The sequence below is a fragment of the Gopherus evgoodei genome, chromosome 5 (genome assembly GCF_007399415.2).
Source record: "Gopherus evgoodei ecotype Sinaloan lineage chromosome 5, rGopEvg1_v1.p, whole genome shotgun sequence".
NCBI classification, from domain to species: Eukaryota; Metazoa; Chordata; order Testudines; family Testudinidae; genus Gopherus; species Gopherus evgoodei.
This window is the reverse complement of record NC_044326.1, coordinates 6,798,816-6,826,637: the sequence shown is the minus strand read 5'-3', so window position 1 is coordinate 6,826,637 and position 27,822 is coordinate 6,798,816. Positions and strand designations below refer to the sequence as shown.

At 42.0% G+C, this 27,822-nt stretch overlaps 1 protein-coding gene across 1 annotated transcript in view; it reads right to left on the bottom strand.

Annotated features, from left to right (window-relative positions):
• Positions 1–27,822, bottom strand: part of C5H20orf194 (chromosome 5 C20orf194 homolog) — a 135,248-nt gene that overhangs the window by 18,072 nt on the left and 89,354 nt on the right. Inside the window, exons 28-35 of the mRNA XM_030563095.1 lie at positions 19,848–19,973; positions 17,409–17,446; positions 9,813–9,948; positions 8,839–8,925; positions 7,517–7,623; positions 6,141–6,215; positions 5,730–5,932; positions 3,417–3,482 (exon numbers count right to left, since the gene is read on the bottom strand). Coding sequence (XP_030418955.1) covers positions 3,417–3,482; positions 5,730–5,932; positions 6,141–6,215; positions 7,517–7,623; positions 8,839–8,925; positions 9,813–9,948; positions 17,409–17,446; positions 19,848–19,973 — 838 coding nt within the window. The remainder of the gene's footprint in view (positions 1–3,416; positions 3,483–5,729; positions 5,933–6,140; positions 6,216–7,516; positions 7,624–8,838; positions 8,926–9,812; positions 9,949–17,408; positions 17,447–19,847; positions 19,974–27,822) is intronic.

Here is a 27,822-nt window from a genome sequence, read left to right as displayed (position 1 = left end):
GCGAGCGGCGTCGAGATCAGGACCGGCCGCGAGACCTGGAGCGGTGCTGAGACCTGGATCAGGATTGGTGCCGGCTCGTTGACTCCAGTGAAGGAGGCCTCATAGCGGCAGGCTTGCCTCTGGACTGGAGAACTCGCACCGGCGGTGCCGAGGGTTGAGGCAGGGCCGATTCAGTCATGGCAATAAGGTCCTTGGCCGAGAATGTCTCTGGCGTGGAGAGGACCGTCAGCTCAACCACGGGTCTCACCGGGGAGCTCTCCTGGACCGGAAACAACGGCCCTCTCAGGACCGGAGTTGATGGTACCACAGGCATCGGTGCTGTGGCAGGGGTAAGTGCCGGGCGATCCAGGCGAGTCTGCACCGAGGGCATGGAAGAGGTTGAAGGCCCTCGATCAGGTCCCTGCACCGGAGAAGGCCGGTGCCGAGGTCTCTTGGCTTGGCCGGCGTGGTCCAGTGCCGGAGAAGTGCTGTCAGCGCTCGGTGCCAAGGACGGAGGGTTAAGGGCTGCCTCCATAAGGAGAGTCTTTAACGGAAAGTCCCTCTCCTTTTCAGTCCGCGGCTTAAAGGTCTTGCAAATGCAGCACTTGTCGGAGATATGCGATTCCCTGAGGCACTTTAAGCAAGAGTCATGGGGATTGCTTGTGGGCATTAGCTTTTTACAGGCCAAGCACGGTTTAAACCCTGGTGAACCAGGCATGGGCCCCGGCACCGGGTGCGGGGACGGGCTCGAGCCCAAACCCCGCTAATCTATGTACAACAAACTAACAACTGTAAATTATAAAACTAAAATACTAAGAACTAAGTCAACTATTCACAACAAGAGATCAGACGAACGGAGAGAAGCTAGGGAAATGGAGGACAGCTAAGCCGCGCTCCACTGTTCCAACGACCGACACGGGTGGTAAGAAGGAACTGAGGAGAGGATGGGTCGGCAGGGGTATATATCCAGCGCCATGGCGACGCCACTCCAGGGGGCGACCTGCTGACCCACCGGAGTTGCTAGGGTAAAAATCTTCCGACGAGCATGCACACACGGCGCGCATACCTAACTCGAATGGATATGAGCAATCACTCGAAGAACAACTATTGTTATAATCTGGAAGTAACAGAGGAGAAGGACCTCGGAGTATTGGTTGATCACAGGATGACTATAAGCCGCCAATGTGATATGGCCGTTAATGTGGTCTTGAGATGCATCAGGCAAGATATTTCCGTAGAGATAAGGAGGTGTTAGTACCGTTATACAAAGTACTGGTGAGACCTCATCTGGAATACTGTGTGCAGTTCTGGTCTCCCACATTTAAGAAGGATGAATTCAAAACTGGAACAGGTTCAGAGACAGGCTACTAGGATGATCCAAAGAATGGAAAACCTGTCTTACGAAAGGAGACTCAAAGAGCTTGGCTTGTTTAGCCTAACCAAAAGAAGGTTGGGGGGGATATGATAGCTCTTTATAAATATATCAGAGGGATAAATATTAGGGATGGAGAGGAATTATTTAAGCTCAGTACCAATGTGGATACATGAACAAATGGGTATAAACTGGACACTAGGAAGTTTAGACTTGAAATTAGATGAAAGTTTCTAACCATCAGAGGAGTCAAGCTCTGGAACAGACTTCCAAGGGGAGTAGCGGGGGCGAAAGACATATCTGGCTTCAAGACTAGGCTTGATAAGTTTATGGAGTAGATGGTATAATGGGATAGCCTAATCTTGGCAATTAATTAGTCTTTGACTACTAGCAGTAAATATGCCCAATGGCTTGTGATGGGATGTTAGATTGGGTGGAATCTGAGTTATTACACAGAAGTTTTTCCTGGGTGTCTGGCAGGTCAGTCTTGCCCATGTTCAGGGTTTAGCTGATCGCCATATTTGGGGTCAGGAAGGAATTTTCCTCCAGGGCAGATTGGCAGAAGCCCTGGGGGGGTTTTTGCCTTCCTCTGCAGCATGGGGCAAGGGTCACTTGTTGGAAGGTTCTCTGCACCTTTAAGTCTTTAAACCATGATTTGAGGACTTCAATGGCTCTGACACAGATTTGGTGAGAGATTCTGTGGCCTGCATTATGCAGGAGGTCAGACTAGATGATCATAATGGTCCCTTCTGGCTTTAAAGTCTATGATTCTATAAGAAGTGGGATGAGGAGTGGAGTCACTGAGTCATGGTAGTATAACATATTGTAATTGTCCTTATTTACAGAACAGAAAATGTTTTTAAAATACATTAATATATGTCTTAACTACCTAAAGAACTAAGAAAGAGGTGGCTTCTTGGAGGTTACCTTATAAAGGCAGTTTTGGGGTTGCTTTTGAATAGTCTCTTCTGACAGGTTTCCTAAGGTGGCCTGTTACATAGACTTCACTGCATTTCAAACTAAATTTTGAAACATAAGACGACCTTGGTAACGTGAAACTTTTATCAAACAATTTGCTTAATTCTTGCTTAATTCAATTTAAAATTGATATATTTTGAAATAAGTTGCACGTAGTCATTAGACTGTGTCTTTAACAGCTTTTCACTCTGTGCCATTTCCCAAACTGACTCTCCACAAAGATATCCTGGAACTATCCATATATTTGTTGTGAAAACAGATAATCAAAATAAACTTTCATTAAAATGCAAGAAGAGTATAAGCTAAAAAATGCTGAATAGCTTGCCATGTAAATACAAGTTCTATTAGTTTCCCATATCAGATCCTTAAATCTATTTTCTTTCCTGCTTTTTATTGACTAGAGATATATGGTTCTATTCCAGATGCATTAGTACTTCAAGATATATACTAAAGAGCAAACATCTAAGGCATTAAGTGCTTATGATTATAAGGATCTTTTTTCAGTCCTGTGACATGACCAGATGCTTCCTTGACAAACTCCACATTTCATACAGGTGGTTTTAGTGTTTAATCACCTTCTACTCCAACAGGAAGCCACAGAGCAACTTGTAAATACTCCTGGTTTGTCTAAAAACAGACTGTACCAGCAGCAAGACCAGCAAAGGACAGCTTAAAAGTAGCAGCTGCAAGGGCACACAAATAGAGTGTCCACAGAAAGAACCATGTTAAATGAGTTTATTTTTCCCTCTCACATACAGAGGACAACAGTATGTATCTATATAGCTACCAAGAATTAATGGAAATACATCCATCAATAGTCTGAAAATGTGATTATTGCTATGATGTGATAGCTCCATGCGCCCACTTCCAAAACTCTATTATGGAATTGGGTTATTTGGAAACGAATGCAATTACACAGCACTCCCACCACTTATCTGGAAGCTTAACAGCATCAGGGAAAATAGTTTTGCATGCATCAAGTCAGAAACTTAGAACACAGTTCCTGCTATAGTCTTCTATCATATAAATGGGTACTTAAGGGAGTGAGGGTCAGAATGAAGCCTTGATGCTAATGGCTTGTACTTACATGAATGTTTTTGATCTCCTGCAGAGTCAGCATCCCTCTGGTTTTCAGGGCTTTCCTCTGAGGTTTCTATACATAGATTCAGATACCAATAATACATTTAATGCTCATAGCAACACCACACACTGTTATAATTAAGGTACCAAACAAAACAAAAAAAGCAAGCAACCAGAAAAGTACAACTACCACAAATATGAAAAAGGTAGCAATATGCAACCACAGATAATTGTGCTTAATCATAATACAAGGTATTTTTAAAAAATGTGTAACAATGCTAATAAGTGGACACAGTTATTGAATTGCATTGTTTACTTAAGGAACTCTAGACTCAATTTTTACAATTACAAATATAAAAAAACAAGAATCTTATATAAATGTGATTTAGTTAACAGAATAGAACAAAAATTCTGAAGGTATTTTAACTAAACTAGTTAAATAAGCTATTGTAAAAAAACAAAAAAAATGACATAAGAGGCAGAGCAATCAAGTTTTTAGATTTAATATAGAAGTCTGTACCTCAAATCTTTAGGTAATATGCAGAACCTGAAATACTAAATTATTTAAAACACCTGAAACAGTCTCTACTTTTGACGTTGTAGGGGATGATGGCACTTCCATTATAAACCCCATTTACAGAGATTTGTACATTTTTGAGAGCATTACTGGTTGAGTTAAAATCTCTCATGTTTGTTCTCAATCCAAAGATTATGATTTTCAAGGTCTGATTAAATTCAGCTCAATCACTACTGAGTTAGTTGAAGAAGGGGAGTGTTTTTCATCCTTGGAGAAATTTGCTTATTTTTAAAAACATCCAATCTTCCATGAATTTAGTCTCAGAATGGACAAATGCCACTGGCATGTAAGAAATACCGTGATTTAGAAATAACATTTGTGTACATACAGCATGTACATTTCCAACTGAAAAAGAAAACACGCCCCATGCTGGAGGAATAGAAGTAGCATGGCATGAAAACAGGGCTGGATGCCAGAAACTCTTGAGTTCTAATTCTGGCTCTGATAAGAGCTCCTCTCTGATTTCTGGAAAGTCAACTTCTCAGCCTACACTCCATTCCAAGACGCTACACATGTGAATTTGTAGTTACAATAAAATACAATTTTTTTTTTTGGCAGAGAAATCATGACCATCTAATTAAAGATTGTACCAAAATGTGTATGGACAAGGAGCTAGAGTTAATGCAATGTGTGCAACCATAATTTTAATAGTTCCTGACTCAAGTGTTGAACTGTGCAAACTTAATGTTCTCAGTTTTTGCATGGAGTTTTCTCTAAAAAAGAATTCAAAGAGATTTATTTGCCAGTACTTTGGAATTATTTGATTGGAAAGCACCGTAGCAACATCTTTTCCCATACTCCTCAGAAGCTCAGACTGGTCACAGCATCTAAAAAGCCTACAGGAGCACTGATTGCAGTCCCTAAAGTATCTCAGAAACAAGACACTCTTGTCCATCTTACAAAGTGCATGCCCCCAACCCTTTTACTCTTCATGATGTGGCTATGTTAGCCACGCACATTTTGAACTTAACAGCCCACTTTAAAACTTCGCCAAAAAACCTGAACATATGATTTTCAAGGCAATGTAAATCAAAACCAGGTTTCATCTGAACACAGGTTATTTCCATGCTATATTTAAGCCGTCCTTCCACAGCAGTTTGCAAAATGTTTTAACAGAATGAGAACACATCCCCTCCCACCAAAAAAATTGTTTCATGATGAAAAATAGCTGAATAATTTTTGCTCAAAACCATTTAAAAAAAACCCTTCCCTGTCAAGCACAGACCAGGCCTGGAAAATGTAAGCCCAAAAGATCAATATCTGAGCAATCGAGAACAAGAGGGAGGAATGGAAACAGTTATACACTAACTATAGTGGTCACTGCTGCTCATTATCATTACACCCAAGTGCGGGTTCCACACACTGAATTTTCTGCCTGAGCTTAGACTGCTCTGGACCCTACCCATATGAAGGACAACCATGTCTGAAGCCCAAGTCTTCTTGGATTTATCTGGACATATTCGCATACTCAATTTGCTATGGAGTATTCTGTAGCAAAGAGTTCTCACTCTGAATATGCTGTGACATATTTTAAAAATAAAGTTTGAATTACAGGTAGCACCGGTGAGCCTTTTCAGCCATCTTGTTGAAAAGATCATTTCTAATGGCACAAGCATTGGTGCACTACGCAGGACACAGTTTCCAATATACTTTAACAGTAAAAATATTAAAACACTCAAATTTATCTTGAATTTTTAAACCAAGCAACATAGAAAAAAAATCCCAACAGTTGTGTCCACAAACCTGCTTTGCAGTTTGTCTGAGCCAGTCTTTTATATCCTCTTCCTTAAGAGAGCAACCAATGAACACAAGGAAGCACTCTTGCTGACCGCTGCGATCTCTGTTATCATTTCTTGAATCAGGAGGAGTAGGCCCCTCCTGAACAGGCACAAGGCTTAATGAATTAGATGCTGTATTATGACAGACTTCTATCATCTTATCAGAATCTACCAAAAAGAAAAGACATTTCCTTTAAACATTGGGCTGATATAACTGACTTATCTCAATTATTTTAACAGGTAGCATATGTGCATAGATGTGTATGGTTCCTTTACAAACCAAACAACTACAAATTATATATTTTAGTATTCTCAGAGTAGGTGAAAACATGCAGTGTAATCTCAAAACCATGCATATGAAGTAGACTACGGTTACCTGAAAACTTAACTTTGCCCAAAATGTGGTATATGTTTCCAGAAAAAGGACTTGACTTAATTGATGACTTAATTGCTGCATGAAATAAAAATAAAAAGAGGTTATTCAACTTATTTCTCTTTTCCATGGTGCAGCTCATTCAGAGTAATTCACCTTGGCTAGCGGTAGAAGGTTAGAGTCCCAATCTCTAAACAATGTACTTCATACTATTTGCTATCCTACATCCCTTGAAGCCCACACTATTCACAACTTCTCTTCCCTATGGGGGAGAAAAGGATATATGCTCAAAGGGTATTATAACAAAGTATCCCTCCCACATAATTGACTCTTACTGTGGAGAGAAAGAAGATTCGCAGAAAAACAATTTTTAAAGTGACAGATGGAAAGACATTATTTCTACTCTAAAAGAACATATTCACTCTAACAGCAGTCTGATTTTATAATCATTGCAAAGAATGATTATATATAAGTCACAAGGTTGCTATCCTTTAACACAAGAAAACAGAAGGAAAATGTTTATTTCAACTTAGAAAAAGCCTCTAAGTATTGAAGGCTATGGGATAATTACCCTCAAGTGGTTTGACTGCATACTAAATGTTAGATTTAATATTAAAAGATTACACTTATTTAAACAAGGTCATGAGTCTTTTCAAGCAGCAAAATTGCCCTGTGGCACCTTAAAGACCAGGGGTAGGCAACCTATGGCATACGTGCCAAAGGCAGCATGCGAGCTGATTTTAAGTGGCACTCACATGCCCAGATCCTGCCACCGTTCTGGAGGGCTCTGCATTTTAATTTAATTTTAAATGAAGTATTCAAACATTCTTAAACATTTTAAAAACCTTATTTATTTTACATACAACAATAGTTTAGTTATATATTATAGACTTATAGAAAGAGCCCTTCTAAGAACGTTAAAATGTTTCACTGGCACGCGAAACCTGAAATCAGAGTGAATAAATGAAGACTCGGCACGCCAATTCTGAAAGGTTGCCAATCCCGGTTAGACTAACAGACGTATTGGAGCATGAGCTTTCATGGGTGAATACCCACTTCGTCGGATGCGGAAGTGGGTATTCACCCACGAAAGCTCATGCTCCAATACGTCTGTTAGTCTACAAGGTGCCACAGGACTCTTTGCTGCTTTTACAGATCCAGACTAACACGGCTACCCCTCTGATACTTGAGTCTTTTTAAGTTTCCAGAATAGACAAGGAAGTCAAAATCCATAGCATATGAAGTATTTTAAAGAGGAGAAATTACATTCTAAATAAAAATTCACATTATTCATGATTAGCATAGCACAGGGTCTCCCTACACTAACTAAACACCTACAATATTTTAAATCTTAAAAGGTCACCAAAAAACATTTTTACCTTTACATTTGGTCACAAATCGTGTTTTTTCCAGAGGACGGCTAAACCACACACAGATCTGAACCATTGGTGGGAAGACAGAACCAGCTCCAAACTTACCATCATACCTTTTTAACAAAAAAAGGGAAATCAACTTGATTTGCCAAAGATACTTTTGATTTTGTTTCCCCAGTCTTCATGTGAGCTATCAAAGTTCCTGAAAGTGTCTATTATCATGCTTTATCTGCTTTTTATCTAACAGGTTTCTAAAAATGAAGAATATTAGTTATTTTAACAACAGAGGAGCTTTCATGAAGAGAAATACTAAATTCATTGCATGCAAGAAGAGACATACAAGCTGTAAACAAGGTAAGAATTATATATGTAATTTTGTATCACGATTGATATCAGGAACCACTTCAATGAAGTTTCTGCTGTTAGCACTTTTTTCCCCTAGGTGCACTACATTAAGAGAGAGAATGCCAGCATCAAGAGGTTTGAAACACAGTCTCTTCTCCAACCCAATCCTGTTCCCTTTGGAGTGATATGTGATCTTCAAGAAGGCTTACCTTTATATAACTGCATGCTGGTTTACTTAAGAAGCCTCTCTCAAACCCAATTTGGAGTCAAGGTATAATTAATTCTGAACAAGAAGCATAGAAGCTGTTCTGGACTGACAGGGTATGGTGGCTGAAGTGCTGCACACTATGCCTCCAATGCTCGAAATGTAACTAGACAACTGAATTGGTCAGGATCTGGGATTGGTGCCAGGTTGGCAGATCTGGAGAACGAAGTCCTCTATTTGCCACACAGACACAGCACAGATGGCAGCAACAACATACCATCCCCAGCAATGTGTTGCAAGCCTGAACGGTAGAAAATATCACTAGGTGTTAGAATGGAGTTCTGTTTCCATGAATTTTCTGTCCTCTGCTGCTGCCAATCAAGAATGCACATATTCCACTGGGAATAACTGTCTTCTAGTAACTGAAATGATACCACTAGATCATTTTATTTAGGCTGAACAGATGTCAGACTGATTTTACTTCAAGTCAGTATTGCCCTACTCCTCTTATTCTCACAAGGCTAGCTCTTGCTCTCATGGAAATTAATAGCAATTTTACTACCCATTTAAAAGGCAACAGAAGAGGATCCTAAGTAGGCAAAAGATGGCACTAGTGGATCTAAAAAGACTACTCACAAGTTCTTAGAAAAAAACATTTACAAAGTGATTGGTCTACATGTATGAACTGTTTTGAAAATATAAGCTAGTGGAGCTTTTAAAATCCTTCATGTTAATTAAAAAAAATGCTTTTTTATTATTTCTCAATTACGATACTTGCCAGCCAGGATACATTAAATAGCGAGCTCTCATCATCTGAGGATTTGAAAAACTGCTTTCAGAGAGAATTAGCTCAATATCATCATTCCTATTAAAAAGATAAGGTTGAGATTTTTAATTTACAGAACATAGTAACAATGGTTATTTATCTGTAAACTATTTACATAAATTAGGATGTGCTAGTCAGATTGCAATAGAATAATTTTATGTTTACTATTTATGGTACATTAAAATATTCTCAATTTTCCAGATATTAAAAGTTTTTGTAAAAAAACAAAACAAACCAAACACCAAGAGTTCTCTACTCAACTAATTTTTATTTGCAACTAGAATACAAGTAAATATACTAAATAAAATATATAACACAGCAAAAAAGCCCTAATAGGAACTTCACAGGATCCTCAATTCAACTTTTATTGATGTTGAGTAGGACTTACTCATTGAGTTTGGTCCCATTAAAGTTGAGTGGATTTACTCATTCATGCTACTCAGTGTGTGTACAGGTTGCACAATTGAGCTCTAATGGAACAAATATTAATATAAACCTACAATCTGTAGAAAGATAATTTTACTTAATTGCTGTATAAAGAAAAACCTAACATGAAAATTACTCTGCAAATGAAAAGATACATCCATTTTAAACCTTAACATTTCCTAAATCATACTGTATTATTTCTAGCTTATGGCCATTCAATGTCTTCCTTTGACACTTAAATCCTTAGTGGATCATGCTGTATTAGAACATCTGGTTGAAGTGTAGATGACATTCTTAAAATATCAAAATTCTAAGAACTGATGAGGTATTCTGTTATCAGGGAAGTAATGACTAAGAAAAATAAGCATTTTTCTGGTTTACATACTAAGTCAACTTTCTGTTCATAAGTGAAAGTCAAAGAGGATCAGCTTTTCTTGTAAGAGTTTCCCATTTTTAGAACAGAAAGTTGAAAACCATAAAGAACTGGAAGCTATTATTACCTAGTTACGAGGCCATTTTCTGCTAAGATAAATGAAACAGCAGGATTTGCTGCTCGTATGAGGCTCTGAAGTTGTACCAGGAGTGGGTGTCTCTGCTCTGTAGTATGACTTGTGAAGACCACATTGCTCACCAATCCTGCATGAGGAAATTGGGGAACAGTTCACTCAAATAATGACAACATTGATAGAGAACAAACAAACAAACATACATACATACATACGCTGGTAAAGTGGTAAACATTTTTCCAGGTCGTAACTGTTGACCAGTATATGCTGGCTAGCGTATATATATATATACACACACACACACACACACACACACATACACACACACACACGGAGCAGTGTATTTATGCAAGAATGCATTAAGCCAGGGGCAGGCAAACTATGGCCCTGGAGCCCTTCAGACGTTTTCATCCAGCCCTCGAGCTCCTGCTGGGGAGTGGGGTCTGAGGCTTGCCCCACTCTGGCACTCCAGCCAGGGGCTTGCCCCGCTCTGCATGTGCTGTGGCTCTGCGCAGCTCCCTGAAGTAGAAGTATGTCCCCCCTTCCGTCTCCTATGCATAGGGTCACAGCCAAGGGGCTCTGCAGCTCCCATAGGTCAGAAACCATGGCCAATGGGAGCTGCAGAGTGGCACCTGCAGACAGGGCAGTGCCCCAAATCGCCTGGCTGTGCCTCTGTGTAGGAGGCGGAGGGGGGACATGCCGCTGCTTCCCGGAGCTGCCTTGTTTGAGCTAAGTGCCACCTGGAGCCTGTACCCCTGACCCCTTCTCATACCCCAAACCCTTGCCCCTACCCTGATCCCCCTTCCACCCTCAGAACCCCTTTGTCTCAGCCCAGAGCACCCTCCTGCGCCCCCAACCCCTCATCCCCAGCCCAGAGCCTGCAACCCCAGCTGGAGCCCTCAGCCCCTCCCGCACTCCAACCACCAATTTCATGAGCACTCGTGACCCGCCATACGATTTCCATACCCAGATGTAGCCCTCGGGCCAGAAAAGTTGGCCCATGTCTGCATTAAGCACCAATAACATCAAGCACAAATATATTAATAGTGAAACAGCCTAAACTGGCTATACCATAATCCTGTTCACTTTATGCTAAGTATCTCATAACACTTTTAATTTGCTTAAGTAAATACCTTGCCTAAGCAGATAGAACAAATTTATCTTGATTTTGACCAGTTTCCTATGTCTTAGTACAAGCTAGAGAAGTACCTTCACAGAGCAGTACCGGAAATGCTAATATCCAAAACAAAGAAAGAAGGAACTGAACAACTAGTTAGGGAACTGGGACAAATTAATGGGTTGGAATTTAGTGACATGTAAAGAGTTGTGTAACCTGCAAAAAATCTTCATAAAAATAACACCAGCTGAAACATGCAACTTTGGCAGCACTCCATCTGTATAAAGTGAATATAATGTCGCTGCATGAGAGTCTCCTGAAGACTGGTATCATACATAGAACCTTTTCCCTATGCAATATTATTATTGGCTTAGAGCAATAAACCTGACTGACACTAGTTATTTTGCCTCTTGAATATATTTCATAATGAATCAAGTATGGTCAAGCCATTGACTACTCAGTTTATCAATGGTAATTTGTATTTGTTTGCATCTCACCGCAATAAGGAAAGCTTATTAAAAATGAGAGAATCTAAAGCTGATAGCATTTTAAACAAGTTATGTGGAACAATCAACAGATGCAATTATTCTGAATTATTAATCAATCATTTATATTGCAGTATCTTAGGGGCCAAGGAGGTGAGGTGATGTTGGTATGTGTGTGTGGGGGAAGAGTTGTCAGTTGTGTCAGGCATTATACAAATATACAGAAAATAAATCCCTGAACTCCAGCAATCTTACAACCCGAAAAAGACAAGACATCATAGGTTGCAGTTAGAAAGAGGGAATAGCATATTCAGGAAATAAGATTATTCCTATTTGGGCCCCCACCCCAGAAACACTTCAGTATGCGCTTAACTTTACTTACCTGTGTAAAGTTCTGCACATAAGCAAGCACTTGTTTGTGACTATTTAGTGTACAGTCCAACCAGAATACAGTTGTTTGATAGTCAAAAAGGAGAGAAGTTTAGAGGAGAAAATCCTCTATTCTTAAATGGAGAGTAACCACTGGTAGGTATTTCCATCTTAGAGAAGCCAACTAATAACTGGATAACAGCAATTAAGTCATACCAAAGCTACTGTCTCCATCATGCTGCTCATACTTTATTGTTATATCAGTTTCAAAACACACTGAGTACCAATATTCCTCACCGGTCTTACAAGCAGTTAAAATATTCACCACTTTGCAGGGGTGGTCTTTAGTGGAAAGAGTTTTGGAGGGACAAGGCAGAAAGTGATACATAACCAGTGTTCTGTATCAATGTCCAGAGGTATTGTTACAGTCTCCTACACTACATAAAATGGAGGATTTCAAAACCAATCACTTAAAGAACGTTACTCTGTGAAGGGTACTGTATTCTACTCACTCGGACTTGGAACTGTGTAGTTCTAATCTCAGCTCTCCCATTGACTGTATGACCCTGAACAACATACTGTGCCACTCTAACTCAGCTTCCCCATCTGTAAAATGGGGAAATTTACCTCCCTCAAAATGAAGCTCTGAGGCTCAATCTTGTGATGTGCTCTGAAGACAAAGAATCACTATTACTTTTGATGCAGCAAAGGGAAGGCTTAGTTCCATGAGAAATTTCTAAGAGATCTATCATCCCGCTGTTCAAATGACAGTGCTAGTCAAGGCCAGTAGTTCTCATCCAGAGGTACACGTACCCCTGGGGGTACATGGAGGTTTTCCAAGGGGTACAACTCATCTAGATATTTGTCTACTTTTACATCAGGCTACATAAAAAGCACATCAAAGCCTATACGAAATTTTAGTTTGTACTGATGAGTTGTTTATACTGCTCTGTATACTATAAACTGAAATGTACATACAGTATTTATATTTCAATTGATTTATTTTACAATTATCTGGTAAAAATAAGTAAGCAAGCAATTTTTCAGTAATAGTGTGCTGTGATGCTTATATTTTTATGTCTGATTTTGTAAGCAAGTAGTTTTTATGTGAGGTGTAACTTGGGATTACTCAAGACAAACTAGACTCCAGAAAGTGGTACAGTTGTCTGGAAAGGTTGAAAGCCAGTGGTCTACGCTATCTTTGGGTGAGGGAAGAAGGGATTGACACCTGTCCTATCCCTCTGCATTTCTGCCAGTTGAGTCACATCTGCATGCCTTTCAGGAAAGGTGCTGATGACCTCTGCAGTAAATCATCATCTTCAGATACAATACTGATACTGGAACATTTTCAGAATAAGGAGATTAAAGTAGGATAAATAAAGGGATCCTCATGTCTCTAAATCTTCATTTTCACTGTAAATGTAAACTTGACAGTGATTAGGCTGCTGGTATGCTAAGACCCAACAGCTTATGCTGACCAATATTGTCTCATTGTTTCCTTGTATTCTCCCATCTGTCAGTATCCATATTGTTTGTTTCTACTTCTTGAGGCAGAGACTGTCATGTCTGTGCAGCACCTAACGCCAGAGGGTCCAGTCAATAGAAAGGGCTCCTAGGCACTATGATAATACAAAATAAGAAGAAAAAGTTGACTTTATCATATGCTGCCTGTGTATACAAATGTAGCTTCTTCTGTAGTCTAGAGTTCACATGGACATGGATTTACCTAGTGGAATTAGCCCACTTGCTCCTTTCAAAGCCCCATTACAGTAGAACTCCTAGGTATGATTTTTTATAATATTTAAATTACTAAGAAACTTTACTGCCAAACTACCTAGGACCTCAGACAACCTGCATGTGTGTGTGGGGAGGGGAGAGGCAGATGATGTAGGGGTAGGAGTCTGAATCTTTGGATTCCTGTGACTCAGCAACTCTTAAACACTGAAATTACTAATATGGTGCAGCTCTCTACAGTTGCTGGGGTAGATTTTTCTAAATATGACTCTTCCTTTGGCAACTGACAGCAGGATTCCTGCAGATTTTTAACGATTTGGTGGTATCACTGAATAGAAGCCAAGTTTGATCAGTTAGTGCAAGAACCAATTTAAAAGAAATAAAGGGGAAGGAAAAAGCCAATTTAATAAAATTGGACTTAAAGAAAAACAAACATTTAAGCCTCATGGCAAGCTCAATACACATACGTTCGGCCATACCATTTTAGATATGAGACTTCGGACAGTCAGACAATTGTCACTTTTAGAGACAAATTAGAATCTTTCTATTTTCAAAATGGTTCTTTTAGACACCAAGTTTGCATTCCACTCCATTACAGTTCCACAAGACGCCATAAATGAGGATAACAGCTGGAAAAATACTAGTGGGACACCTAACTTCCTTGAGTCTAACCCTGGAGAAAAGTAAAGTAACAGACTTCAGCTGGTGCTGCCATAAAGAGAAATTCCCTCTTTAAAATCATGAGGCTATCCATTCTCCCAGACTTAGGGCTAAACAACAGTTACTATTTTCATCTACAGGAACTTTCCTGGATTTGAATACAGAAGATGCCTTTTTACACCTGGTGAACAAATACAGCATGGAGACAAATTACAGGTTAAATGGGAACCAGCTGCTGCTGCTATTGCAAATGCCTTCTGAAGGGAATCAGAAATAACATCCTAGCTTCTATCACCAACAAGCCTTGGGCACCAGAACCAATTTTATTAAGGGAAAGAATGTTGGCTGGCATATTGGTGTTATCCCCCTCTCTCTTTTCTTAAAAAACCACAGGAACCATTAATTTCTGAGAAGAATTAGAACTGAAGGAACTTTTAATACCTCACCCAAGGGATGACGGAACATAGGGTGCAAGATCCCCAGTAACTCCCAGGCTGTAGTACTGAACTTGAAAATTCCCTCATGTCCCGAGTCCAATTTATAAACTATTTCAGGCATTTCCCCTATACCATGAACACTAACATGAGACAAAATAGAGGGTACTTGCAAGAGCAAACCATTTAAGTAGAAATACTTACAGTGGAAGGTCAGAATTGGACCTTCTAATATCTTTATCTCAAGAGGTTCTTAGACTAATTTGAGACCCATCTAAAATTGGAATTGAGAGGCTGAAGGATAGAACAGCAAGCACAGGGAACTTCAAACAAACTAAGAGATACACTTACAAGTTACTATGTGGCTAACACAAATGACCTGAAAGGTAAAATGTAGACCCAACCACCACCGCAGGTTTGCTCATAAGAGCACGTGTTGGATATTTTCTTTTAAAAAAATTTCCCCATTTAATTGGCGCCACCAAATGGATAACTTGCATATTGCTGCTTTACACTAGTAGTTCATAATTTTGATTGAAAACAAATTAACTTACTAATATGTGTAAGTGACGCAGCACCATAGCTGTGCACCTGAAACCAGCATTACAGACAAAACCACCACCAGGATTGAAAAGAATGAGAAAATAGGCAAGGATTAAAAACAAAGTTAAAAAGAAAGATTGACTTTCAGATATCAGGTTGAATTTGCAGGCTACCAAAAAGATCTTCCATTTGGAACTTAAACAACAATTTTCTTGACAAGGCATGAGAAGGGACAGAACGCAGCTCATATCCACAGCTGTTCCGACTTCCCACTGTGACCAGAGAAAATAGTAGTAAACACGTTTTTGTTTCAAACCAAGGAGACGTAATGGAACATAGCCACAAAACAGATCTTTTGAACGTGGTGCCATTTTTAATCACTTTTCAGAGTAGAACCAAAGGCTAATACTGTAGTAAAGCAGAATATTTCTTATTTAGCTACAGCTACTGGACAACAATCTACTTTCACAAGCTTTTTCAGTAGTAAGAAAAAGTAATAACTGTTGTAGATTTTAATGAAATTTCAATACTTACTTTTATGCAGATGACTTTCATAAGTCAATATTCATATTGTACACATTTTTACTCAGTTCTTAGAGTCCAATGCAAAAGGACATTGGCTGACTGAAAATTAGTATAGATTTTTCTGTGATGTCTAGAGCAGCAGTGCCTAACCTGTGGCTCCCAAGGGCGTCAGGAAGAAGATTGACACTGCTGCAATCAACGTTGACCCTGGTACTCCAGCGCTTTGAGAAGGTCGAGTTAAGTTGACTGGAGAGCATCGCCCGTTGATGCAGCGCAGTGAAGACACCAGGGTAAGTCAACCTAAGCTATGCTGACTCAAGCTATGTTATTCACGTAGCTGGAGGAGCATACCTTAGGTTGACTTACCCCAGTAGTGAAGACAAGCCCTTTGATTATGAATAAAAAAAGGTGATCCTCAAGCAGTGTTCCTTCTAATTTTTTTACATCCACATGCAAAAGGAATTTTGTTATGTGCACCAATATGAAGGTGATGTGTGACATCACTTTGATATTGGTGCACATAACAGAATTCATGTGGTGGGGTGGGGCTGACGGGTTTGGAGTGTGGGAGGGGGCTCAGGGCTGGGGCAGAGGGTTGGGGTATGGGGGAATGAGGGCTCTGGCTGGTGGGTGAGGGATCTGCGGTGGGCTGGGGATGAAGGGTTTAGGGTGTGGAAAGAGGCTTGGGGCTGAGGCAATAGGGTTAGAGTGCAGGGTGGGCTCTGGGGTGGGGGCTGGGGTTGAGGGGTTTGGGGTGCAGGTTACCCTAGGGTTGTAGTGGGGAGAAATGACTCCCCGCAGCAGCTTGGTTCTGGGGCAGAGGGACCTCTCTCTGGCCTCAGCAGCTCCAGCGGCCTGGCCCTGGCCAAGGGAGGGGCACCTCTCCCCAGGTAGTGGTAAGTCCATGCTGGGGTGGTAGGGAGGGGTATCTCTCCCTGCCCCAGCCCTGACCTCTGTGTGGCTTAATAGGCAGCTGAGCAGCCGCGCAGCTTAGAGGGAACTTAAAGCAGAGCATGGCTCATGGACTTTAAAACTGAAGCATCTGAATCATTCCTGTTTGTGACAGGAAGTTGGGGGAAATGGGGTGCAGGGGCTCAGGGTGGAAAGAAGGAAGAAAGTGGGAGGACACGTTTCATTGCACTGCTCACATGAGCTCTGATCTGCTTCCCCACTGCCCCCTACCTGCTGCATCACAAAGGAGGTAAAAAAGAGACTAGCTTGAAGTTGCACCAGGCTACAAGAGCATGGCTGACTCTGCCTGAGCCTAAGGGGTGCCCAGGAAAGGACGATTCCCCTTCCCTACGCTGACGTCCAGGAGAGGAGAGGAGGACATTAGTAGAAACCAAGAACTAACAGCTAGTTTTAGCTTGCTGATTCTCTGTTAGAGCCCAGGTTACAGCAGTCAGGAGTCTGTTCTACAGTGTGCCAGCTGACAACAGCCCCCTAGAGACCACACTGCATCTACAGATAGTTGGAATGCCTTATGCTCCAGCCATTCCTCCCTCCCAAGCTATCTGTTGTGGAGCGAGAGGCATCGAAGACAGCTATGCAGGACAAAGAATGCACCTCAAACTATTGATACTGGCCTCTTGACTGTTTTGCAAAATACACGTTTACTCCTCAGGCTGAAAAGTCAGAAATCATTGGTCCAGGCAATGTTTAAAGCCCAGGTATTGACAGGTTTTGTTCTGCATCATTTCCCAAAGAAGCAAAGTTTATTTACCTTGTGAACACTGATCCAGGAATTTAGGAAAAAGGAATCTGGAAAACAAAAGAAGAAATCTTAATGTTAAAAATCACAGTATGAACAGATGCTCTCTACCAACAGTTACCCAATACTATCTATTTCTAGAAGGGTTCTATTGTTGGCATTTATACTAACTATGAACCAAATTCCAGCATGCTTTTCATTTCCCAGAAGCTTCACTGTGAAAGCTTATTAGCAACTGAACCACATGTAACTCTTGTTTCATATGCAGAACCTTTCAGAAGTGATGCCAAATACAAAAAATGTGCTAGGATAATTGGAATAATCAACACATGTGTCTTTAATTTAGTAAGGTGCTAGAAGTAACTGGGGTATACCCTGAAAAACAGGAGGAAGAAACTAGGTCAGATAAGAAAGGCCTGTAATAGTTAGGTATTTCCACTTGTGGTAAATAGCTAATATATAAAAGCAGGTAGTTTTTATAATCACTTTGGAACAGCAAGTGTCAGCTGCAAACCTGCTCCCAGGACTGAATGAAGTCTTAACCTTTTCTGTATAGCACTGATTTATCTTTCATTAATAAGCTGATTGGGCCTGGGTACCTGACATCTAATTAATAATCTAAATTGAGCCCTAAGACAAGCATAATCCTTGTGTCAAGTTTGAAGACTTCCAATCATTTGAACAATGTCTACTATTAGACTTAACATGGCATCACCATCCTGTCCCATCTTCAAGCCTTCTTTTATGCTATCCCATGGCATGGAATAGCGTTCCAAGTCATGTTTACTAAGTGCTTTCCCTGCCTGTAAGCACTTTTGGAAAACAAATCTATTTTATGAAGCTTTCTTGTTTCCGGGACTACTTTCAGTCTGTTTGGTCTATCTGGTATTACACTGAGTTAATTAATAAAAGACTGGTATATACTTTGAAAAGGTACAGTGTTAAAAACATGAGTTATTGTTGTGCTTCCAGTTTGTACCTTTAGAACACATCACAAGCTTTTTAGGGCAGAATTCATATCTGGTCTATTTTACCCTTTGGAACAGTACCATACGTACTTCTGGCATTATATCAACAATCACAGTAGTGACACCATTTATCAACTTTATCAAACCTGTAATGAGCTCAATTAGAGGAGTAATATTCTGGAACAAAAAAAAGCCCTCCATTATCAGGCACTGTAGATGACTTAGCCGTAGAGCTTGAATTAATTGGATAGCTACAGTAACTAAACTTGGGAGGACAAGAGGTTCTGTTTGTAAATATAAAAGGTTCGGACAGCAAGACAAAATCTACTCTTCTGGAACCATCAGAGCTTCCATACTCAGAAAGACTGATTGCAGCATAAAGCCATTTTAGGTCTGCCAGATTCTGTACTTTTGCAAGCTCTTATAGAAGGAAGCTTCAAAGTGAGACAGAAATAGGCACTACATGGGCTATGTCTTCGCCATCAACAGCTACTTCACTTCAGGAGATAACCGGCAATTCTTTCATCATACTCTTAATGAAATATTTATAGTAATAACCTTCATTTGTGGTTAACATTATCTATGTCAAATTAAAAGATTATGGCGGAGGCACTTGGTATTTACTCAAAGAGACAGAATTCATCTGCTTACTGAGATCATAAATAGCTGTAAAAATGGTGTGTAGTGTTTATATCTAGGGCCACAAAGTCTTCAAAGTCTTAAAATCAGCTCTGTTCCACATCCCTTGAAAAGCATTTTAACAAAGTATCAAGATTTTGTCATCTCTGCAGTTTGGGTTGGGCACATAGGAAGAGTTTATGAAGTGTAATTTGCTATTTAAAGTTTTAGTTGCTTGGCTGCATGCCAATTTTTTAAAAATAATCTAAGAAGTGCAACTAACACTTCCAGAATTTCCTCTCCTATTTTTTGTCACTATATTCTGTAAAATTGGAAACCGAGAACCAAGAAAATTCACATCTTGAATGTGCAGTGTCTTCATTTGATAGCTGACTTTAAGAAAACAAAAAGTAGTAATTAATCAGGTACCCAAACTGAAATAAAATTTTCTTATTATCTGGCCATATGAAGGATAACAAAGTTTCACTGAAGAATCACTGCAATGATTTATGTGCTTTGTAAAGATCAACAACTATAAACTGTTTTTTTGTTTGTTTCTACATGATCCACATATGCCAGCATTAATTTCTTTTTCCAACTTAAACCTTTTGAGAACAAAATTTTGCTTTTCCAGAGGATGACAATCCCACATTAAATATGTAAGTCAAGCTGCACTTAAAAGCTCTGTTAAAATGATATAAACTCAAAATGAGAACATTTTGTGAAGTTACAACACAACAAGCCAACTCAGCTGTGCACAAGCAACACAGCATAATATGGTTGCATTAGTCTCACAAGATGATAGAACAGACCCAGCTATATATACACGAGAAATACACAAAACAATTGAGATTTTAAAATGTACCGATGTTCCATATAGCAGCTAAGTGGTTCTACGCAAGTAGAAATTGTTCCTATGATGAAAGAGGACTTCACGACAGGGTCAGGGTGAGTCTGCAGTGCCTGTACAACATCAATAACATCTGTATATCTGCAAAGAGAACAAAGTGAAGTGTGAAGTGACAGAAATACAAGAACCATGTCAACAACTAATCAAAATAAATTACTAGAGTTCTAAGAAAATGTTTGTTACACAATTCAGTATGCAAGAAATTTAGGCATTCAGACATTTACTTACACAAAGAAAACAGAAGTGCCATCAGAAATTACTGACAGCTACTGCACAAAGCACTATTATAAACTTAACACTGCATAAGTGTAAACTTCTGCTTTCAAGAGGCACAGAAACAAGAAGATAGGAAGAAATTCACATTATGCCTTCTGCAAATGATGTGCATGTTAACTGAAGACTTAGAGGAAACACAATACATTTTATTGAAGTCCAAATTGTAGGTTTTGTAAAGAAAGGAAGTACAAAACCCAATGCCAACAGAAATGTTTCTCTGACATTTCTTTAAGAAGAATTCCAACTTAACATTCCACTTGAATTGAACTATTCCTCCACTGTGTTTGTAACTTGTACTAGTGCATGGGAACAAAACAAATGAAATTAACTCAACTGAGTTTATTGAAAAGTATTTACTTTTAGGCAAGTATCAGAGGGTAGCCGTGTTAGTCTGGATCTGTAAAAGCAGCAAAGAATCCTGTGGCACCTTATAGACTAACAGACGTTTTGGAGCATGAGCCTTCGTGGGTGAATACCCACTTCCTCAGATGCATGTAATGGAAATATCAAGGGGCAGGTATATATATGTGCGCTAGCAAGCAAGCTAGAGATAACGAGGTCAGTTCAATCAGGGAGGATGAGGCCCTGTTCTAGCAGTTGAGGTGTGAAAACCAAGAGAGGAGAAACTGGTTCTGTAATTGGCAAGCCATTCACAGTCTTTGTTCAATCCTGAGCTGATGGTGTCAAATTTGCAGATGAACTGAAGCTCAGCAGTTTCTCTTTGAAGTCTGGTCTCTTTGAAGTACAAAGTCCTCAAATTATATTAACAATTGGGTTTCTCTGTACTAGTCGATGCCCAGAGTTCAGCTCCCAACAAAATGTAGGAAGTCTAATATCTACCAGACCACGCTGCAAACTTTTTATAATTCCCTAGTGTAGATTCAGCTTGAGACTTTTGGCAAATCCTTCTGATTCAAGACTGACCACCTCCCACCATGGTGTTAACGTGTGCTGTTGAAGTGGTCATCTTTAAGATAATGTATATAAAAAAAGAGATTCTATCCACTCATGTTAATTAAAGATCTAATAGCTTTTCCCCCACATGACTAGGCATATTTACATGAAATTGAACTTGACCAAGGCCTACTTAAAATTCCTGCAACAGTTTTAACTGAATATGGTTTTGTTCTTCACCACCAGTTCTAAACCAGAATTTCAGAGTTTGCATGCTCTGCAGGGCACAATCCGCTCTGGATCAGAGAGAGTATGAGGGGATGACATTTTAGATTTGGTTTTGGATCTAATTTACCTTGATTCCAGTAAGGCATTTGATATGGTTCCACATGGGGAGTTATTAAATTGGAAAAGATGGGTATCAACATGAAAATTGAAAGGTGGATAAGGAAATGGTTAAAGGGGAGACTACAACGGGTCATACTGAAAGGTGAACAGTCAGGCTGGAAGGAGGTTACTAGTAGAGTTCCTCAGGAATCGGTTTTGGGACCAATCTTATTTAATCTTTTTATTACTGACCTTGGCACAAAAAGTGGGGATGTGCTAATAAAGTCAGCTGATGACACACAACTGGGCAGTATTGCTAACATAGAGAAGGACTGGGATGTCATACAGGAAGATCAAGGTGACCTTGTAAACTGGAGTAATAGTAATAGGATGAAATTAAATAGTAAAAAGTGCAAGGTCATGCATTTAGGGATTAACAACAAGAATTTTACTTATAAATTGGGGACACATCAGTTGGAAGTATTGGCTGACCACAGGATGACTATGAGCCACCAATGTGATATGGCTGTGAAAAAAGCTAATTTGGTCTTAAGATGCATCGGGCAAGATATTTCCAGTAAAGAAAAGGAGGTCTTAGTACCGTTATACAAGGCACTGGCGAGACCTCATCTGGAATAGTGTGTGCAGTTCTGGTCTCCCATGTTTAAGAAGGATGAATTCAAACTGGAACAGGTACAGAGAAGGGATACTAGGATGATCTGAGGAATGGAAAACCTATCTTACGAAAGGAGATTCAAAGAGCTTGACTTGTTTAGCCTAACCAAAAGAAGGTTATGGGGGGATATGATTGGTCTCTAAGTATATCAGAGGGATAAATATCAGAGGGAGAGGAATTATTTAGGCTTAGTACCAATGTGGACACAAGAACTAATGGATATAAACTGGCCATCAGGAAGTTTAGACTTGAAATTAGACGAAGGTTCCTAACCATCAGAGGAGTGAAGTTCTGGAACAGCCTTCCAAGGGGAGTAGTGGGGGCAAAAGACATATCTGGCTTCAAGACTACGCTTGATACGTTTATGGAGGGGATGGTATGATGGGATAGCCTAATTCTGGCAATTAATTCATTTTTGATTATTAGCAGGTAAATATGCCCAAGGGTCTGTGATGGGATGTTAGATTGGGTGGGATCTGAGTTACTACAGAGAATTCTTTCCTGGGTGCTGGCTGGTGAGTCTTGCTCACATGCTCAGGGTTTAACTGATCGCCATATTTGGGGTCAGGAAGGAATTTTCCTCCAGGGATGATTGGCAGAGGCCCTGGAGGTTTTTCGCCTTCCTCTGCAGCGTCGGGCACGGGTCACTTGCTGGAGGATTCTCTGCAGCTTGAGGTCTTCAAACCACAATTTGAGGACTTCAATAACTCAGACATTGGTTAGGGGTTTGTTACAGGAGTGGGTGGGTGAGATTCTGTGGCCTGCATTGTGCAGGAGGTCAGACTAGATGATCATAATGGTCCCTTCTGACCTTAAAGTCTATGAGAACATTCAACAGCAAAAACTGTTGCATGTTCACATGTGTAATTACCTGAATAAAAACTAATGAAATAAAAACAAACGTGTGGATTTATCTGTTTCTTGAGTTACGCAAATTTAAGTTAAAGGTTGAGATTTTTTTTAAATGCAAGAGACATGAAATCCTAAATTACGGTTCTCATAGCAAATACAACTCAGGTTTGTCTCCATGAACATTTAGTTTTCTTCAAGCCAGTCTATGAATCTACCACACGTTAGCCTGCTGTGCACTAACGGTCCATATGGACTCTGCTGACATGCACTATCTGTTCATTAATGCACTTTAATGTACTCCTGTTTCAAAGCAGGGTAGATCAAAACACACTAATGAACTGTCAGTGTGCTTCAGAATGGTACACATGGACAGTAGGTACATAGACTAGTGTGGGGTAGATTCACACAACAGCTTGCAGAGAAACGATGGTTACTCACCTTTGTAACTGTTCTTCGAGATGTGTTGCTCATATCCATTCCAGTTTAGGTGTGTGCGTACTGTGTGCACGTTCATCGGAAGATTTTTACCCTAGCAACACTCGGTGGGTTGGCTGGGTCGCCCCCTGGAGTGGCGCCATTATGGCACCAGATATATATCCCTGCCGACCTATCGCCCCTTCAGTTCCTTCTTGCTGGCTATTCCAACAGAGGGGAAGGAGGGTTTGGAATGGATATGAGCAACACATCTCAAAGAACAAACAGTCACAAAAGTGAGTAACCGTCTTTTCTTCTTCGAGTGCTTGCTCATATCGATTACAATTTAGGTGACTCCCAAGCCTTATCTAGGTGGTGGGGTCGGAGTGAGATGTTGCAGAATGCAACACTGCTGAACCAAATGCCGCGTCATCTCTGGACCGTTGCACCAATGCATAGTGTGACACAAAAGTGTTCACAGATGACCAGGTAGCTGCCTGATAGATCTCCTGGATGGGTACGTGGGCCAGGAAGGCGGCAGATGAAGCTTGGGCCCGCATAGAATGGGCTGCAAGTTGGCCAATTGGAACGTGAGCCAAGTCATAACAGGCACGGATGCAAGACATCATTCAAGATGAAATTCGCTGTGAGGAGACCGGAAGGCCCTTCACCCGGTCTGTTACTGCTACAAAGAGTTGAGGAGTCTTTCGAAAGGGCTTTGTTCTCTCGATGTAAAAGGCAAGAGCCCTACGAACATATAGGGAATGCAACTGTTGCTCCCAACGTGAGGAATATGGTTTTGGGAAGAAGACCAGGAGAAAGATGTACTGGTTGACGAGGAAAGCAGATACTACCTTAGGGAGGAATGCAGGGTGAGGTCGCAGCTATACCTTGTCCTTATGAAACATCATATAAGCGGGGGTCTGCTGTGAGGGCCCGAAGTTCCAACACTCGCCTTGCCGATGCAATGGTGAAGAGGAAAGCTGTCTTCCAGGAAAGGTACAGCAGCGAGCAGGTGGCCAGCAGCTCAAAGGGGGCACCCATGAGTCTGGATAGAACTAGACTGAGGTCCCTTGTCAGGTTCGGACGCTGAATCTGCAGGTACAAGCGCTCCAAGCCCTTGAGGAATCTGATAACCACAGGGTTAGAAAAGACTGAACGCCCGTTCTCCCCTGGATGGAAAGCAGAGATGGCTGCCAGGTGCACCTTTATGGAGGAGACTGCTAGGCCGTGCTGCTTCAAGGACCAGAGGTATTTCAGGACAGTGGGGACTGTTAACTGAGTGGGGACAGCATCATGCTGAGCGCACCAGCAGGAGAAACGCTTCCACTTGGCCAGGTATGTCGACCTAGTGGACGGCTTCCTGTTACCCAGGAGCACCTGTTGAACCGCAGTGGAACAATGCAGCTCGGATTGACTTAGCTATGCAGCATCCATGCTGTGAGATGGAGGGACTGCAGGTCTGGGTGGTGAAGTCTGCCGTGTTCCTGAGTTATGAGATCCGGCCAGAGTGGTAGGGGAATTGGGTCAGTCACCGACAGGTTGAGCAACGTGGTGTACCAGTGCTGTCTCGGCCACGCTGGAGCAATCAGGATTAAGTAGGTCTCGTCTCTGCGGAGCTCGAGTAGGACCTTGTGGACCAATGGGAACGGTGGAAAGGCACAGAGGAGATGGTCTTTCCATACTATCAGAAATGCGTCCAAGAGGGAGCCCCGGGAGCGTCCCTGGAAGCGTCACGTGACACTTCCGATTCTAGTGAGAGGCGAAGAGGTCTATGTGGGGAAATCTCCACTTCCGGAAAATGAAATGGATAACATCCAGACTAATCGACCACTCGAGAGCTAGGAAGGATCTGCTGAGGTGATCCGCCAGGGTGTTCTGAACTCCTGGGAGAAAGGAAGCTACCAGATCAACTGAGCTGCCTATACAAAACTCCCAGAGCTGAACGGCGTCCTGACAAAGGAGGGAGGAGAGTGCTCTGCCCTACTTGTTTATGTAAAACATGGCTGTTGCGTTGTCCATGAACACTGTAACACAACGACCTTGGAGATGTTCTCCAAACACTTGACACGCTACACAAACGGCCCTCAGCTCCCTCACGTTGATGTGTAGGGTCACTTCTTGCGCCGACAAGAGGCCTTGTGTATGGAGACCCGTGAGGTGAGCGCCCCAACCTAGAGATGACGCGTCTGTGGTCAGAGCTATCGAAGGTTGTGGTGCATGGAAAAGCATCCCTGCACAGACCAGGGAGAGATTCAGCCACCAAGTCAAGGAGCCTAAGATGTCCTTGGGAACAGTGAGAATCGTGTCCAGGCTGTTGCGGCCCAGGTGGTACACTGAGGAAAGCCAAGTCTTAAGTGGATGGAGGCGCAGTCTGGTGTGTTCAGTCACAAAAGTGCAGGCGGCCATGTGGCCCAAGAGACCGAGACACATGTGAACCGACGATGTCAGAAAGCTGTGGAGGCCTTGAATTCCATTGCCATAGCCTGAAAATGAGGCTGTGGTAGGCAAGCTCTGGAGAGATTGGAGTTTAGGATCGCTTCAATGAAGTCTATTCTCTGTGTGGGTACCAGAGTGGACTTCTCGATGTTGAGCATCAGGCCGAGCCGTCTGAAGAGATCTGTGACGACATGCACATGATGGCGCACTTGCATCTCCGAGGGTCCCCAAATGAGCCAGTCGTCTAGGTACGGGAAGACTTGTACTCAACGATGACGGAAGGAGGCCGCGATGACAGCCATGCATTTTGTAAAAACTCGTGGGGCCGCAGAGAGGCCGAACGGAAGGACCGCAAATTGAAAGTGCTGTTGGTTGACCACAAAGCGAAGGTATTGCCTGTGTGGTGGGTAAAACGCGACGTGGAAATATGCATCCTTCATATCGAGGGCAGCGTACCAGTCTCCCGGATCCAGAGATGGGATGATGGTTCCCAGGGATACCATGCGGAACTTCAACTTTACCATGAATTTGTTGAGTCCCTGCAGGTCTAGGATCTGTTTCAGACTTTCCTTTGCTTTGGGAATTAGGAAGTAGCGGGAGTAAAACCGCTTGCCCCTCATGTCTTTTGGTACCTCTTCTATAGCTCCAACAGTTAGGAACATCTGAATCTCCTGTAGGAGGAATTGCTCATGAGAGGGGTCCCTGAAGAGGGACGTGGAGGGAGGGTGGGAGCAAAATAAACTGAAGTTGGTATCCCATTTCCACCATGCGTAGGACCCAATGATCTGAGGTCAGGCGGGACTATGCAGGGAGGAGATAGGAGACATGGTTGCAGAAGGGTGGAGAAGGATCCGGGAAAGAGACTGGTTGTCCGCCCTCGGGCGCACCTTCAAAAGTTTAGTTTGGGCCCCGCCGGCGGTTTAGGGTGACCCTGATTCTAACCCCCTTGGGGACCAGACTGCCTCCTGCGGTTACCCCTGTCATGTCTTCTAGCAAAATCCTGTTGTGGACGAGGGATGGGGTAGGTGCGTTGAGACTGGGGGCAGAAGGGTCTGCGCTGGGTTACTGGGGTGTGCATCCCCAGAGAGCGCATAATTATTCTATTGTCCTTTAGGCTTTGAAGCCTGGGGTCAGTTTTTTCGGTGAATAGCCCCTGGCCTTCAAAGTGCAAGTCTTGTATTGTCTGCTGCAGCTCAGGTGGAAGGCTGGACACCAGGAGCCAGGAAATGCGTCTCATCACCACTCCTGAAGTCAGAGTTCTGGCTGCAGAATCAGCTGCATCCAAGGATGCTTGGAAGGAGGTTCTCGCCACCTTTTTCCCTTCTTCCAGCAGGGCCATGAATTCTTGACAGGACTCCTGGGGAATAAGCTCCATAAACTTCCTCATGGAGGTCCACGTGTTATAATTATATCTGCTCAGGAGAACTTGTTGGTTAGCTACCCTAAGCTGGAGGCCCCTCGCCGAGTAAATCTTGTGGCCAAACAAGTTAAGGAGCCTAGCCTCTTTAGACTTGGGGGCAGGAGCTTGCTGGCCACGACGTTCACGCTCATTAACAGACTGCACCACCAAGGAGCAAGGGTGAGGAAGCACATACAAATACTCATAACCCTTGTATGGCACCATATATTTCCTCTCCACCCCTCCGGCAGTGGGAGGAATAGAGGTTGGAGACTGCCAGATCATATCTTCATTGGCTTGGATAGTGTGGATAAAAGGCAGGGCAACTGTGGTAGGGGCGTCCACTGATAAAATGTCCACCACCGGGTCTTCTATCTCTGGCACCTTCTCCACTTGCAAATTCATATTCTGCACCATCCATCGCAGAAGATCTTGGTGAGCCCTCAAGTCCATTGGAGGGCCAGAGGAGGATGTGCCTGCCACTGCCTCATCAGGTGATGAGGAGGAGGAAAGGCCAGGGACAAGGGAGTCCTGGAGAGGCTCCTACTGGCGAGGGTCCTGGAGACTGGTGTCAGGCATAGGTGAGGCCTGGGCGTCCATCAGCTAGACAGCATCGTCATCCATGCCCGTAGGGGGAGGACGGCTCACAGTTG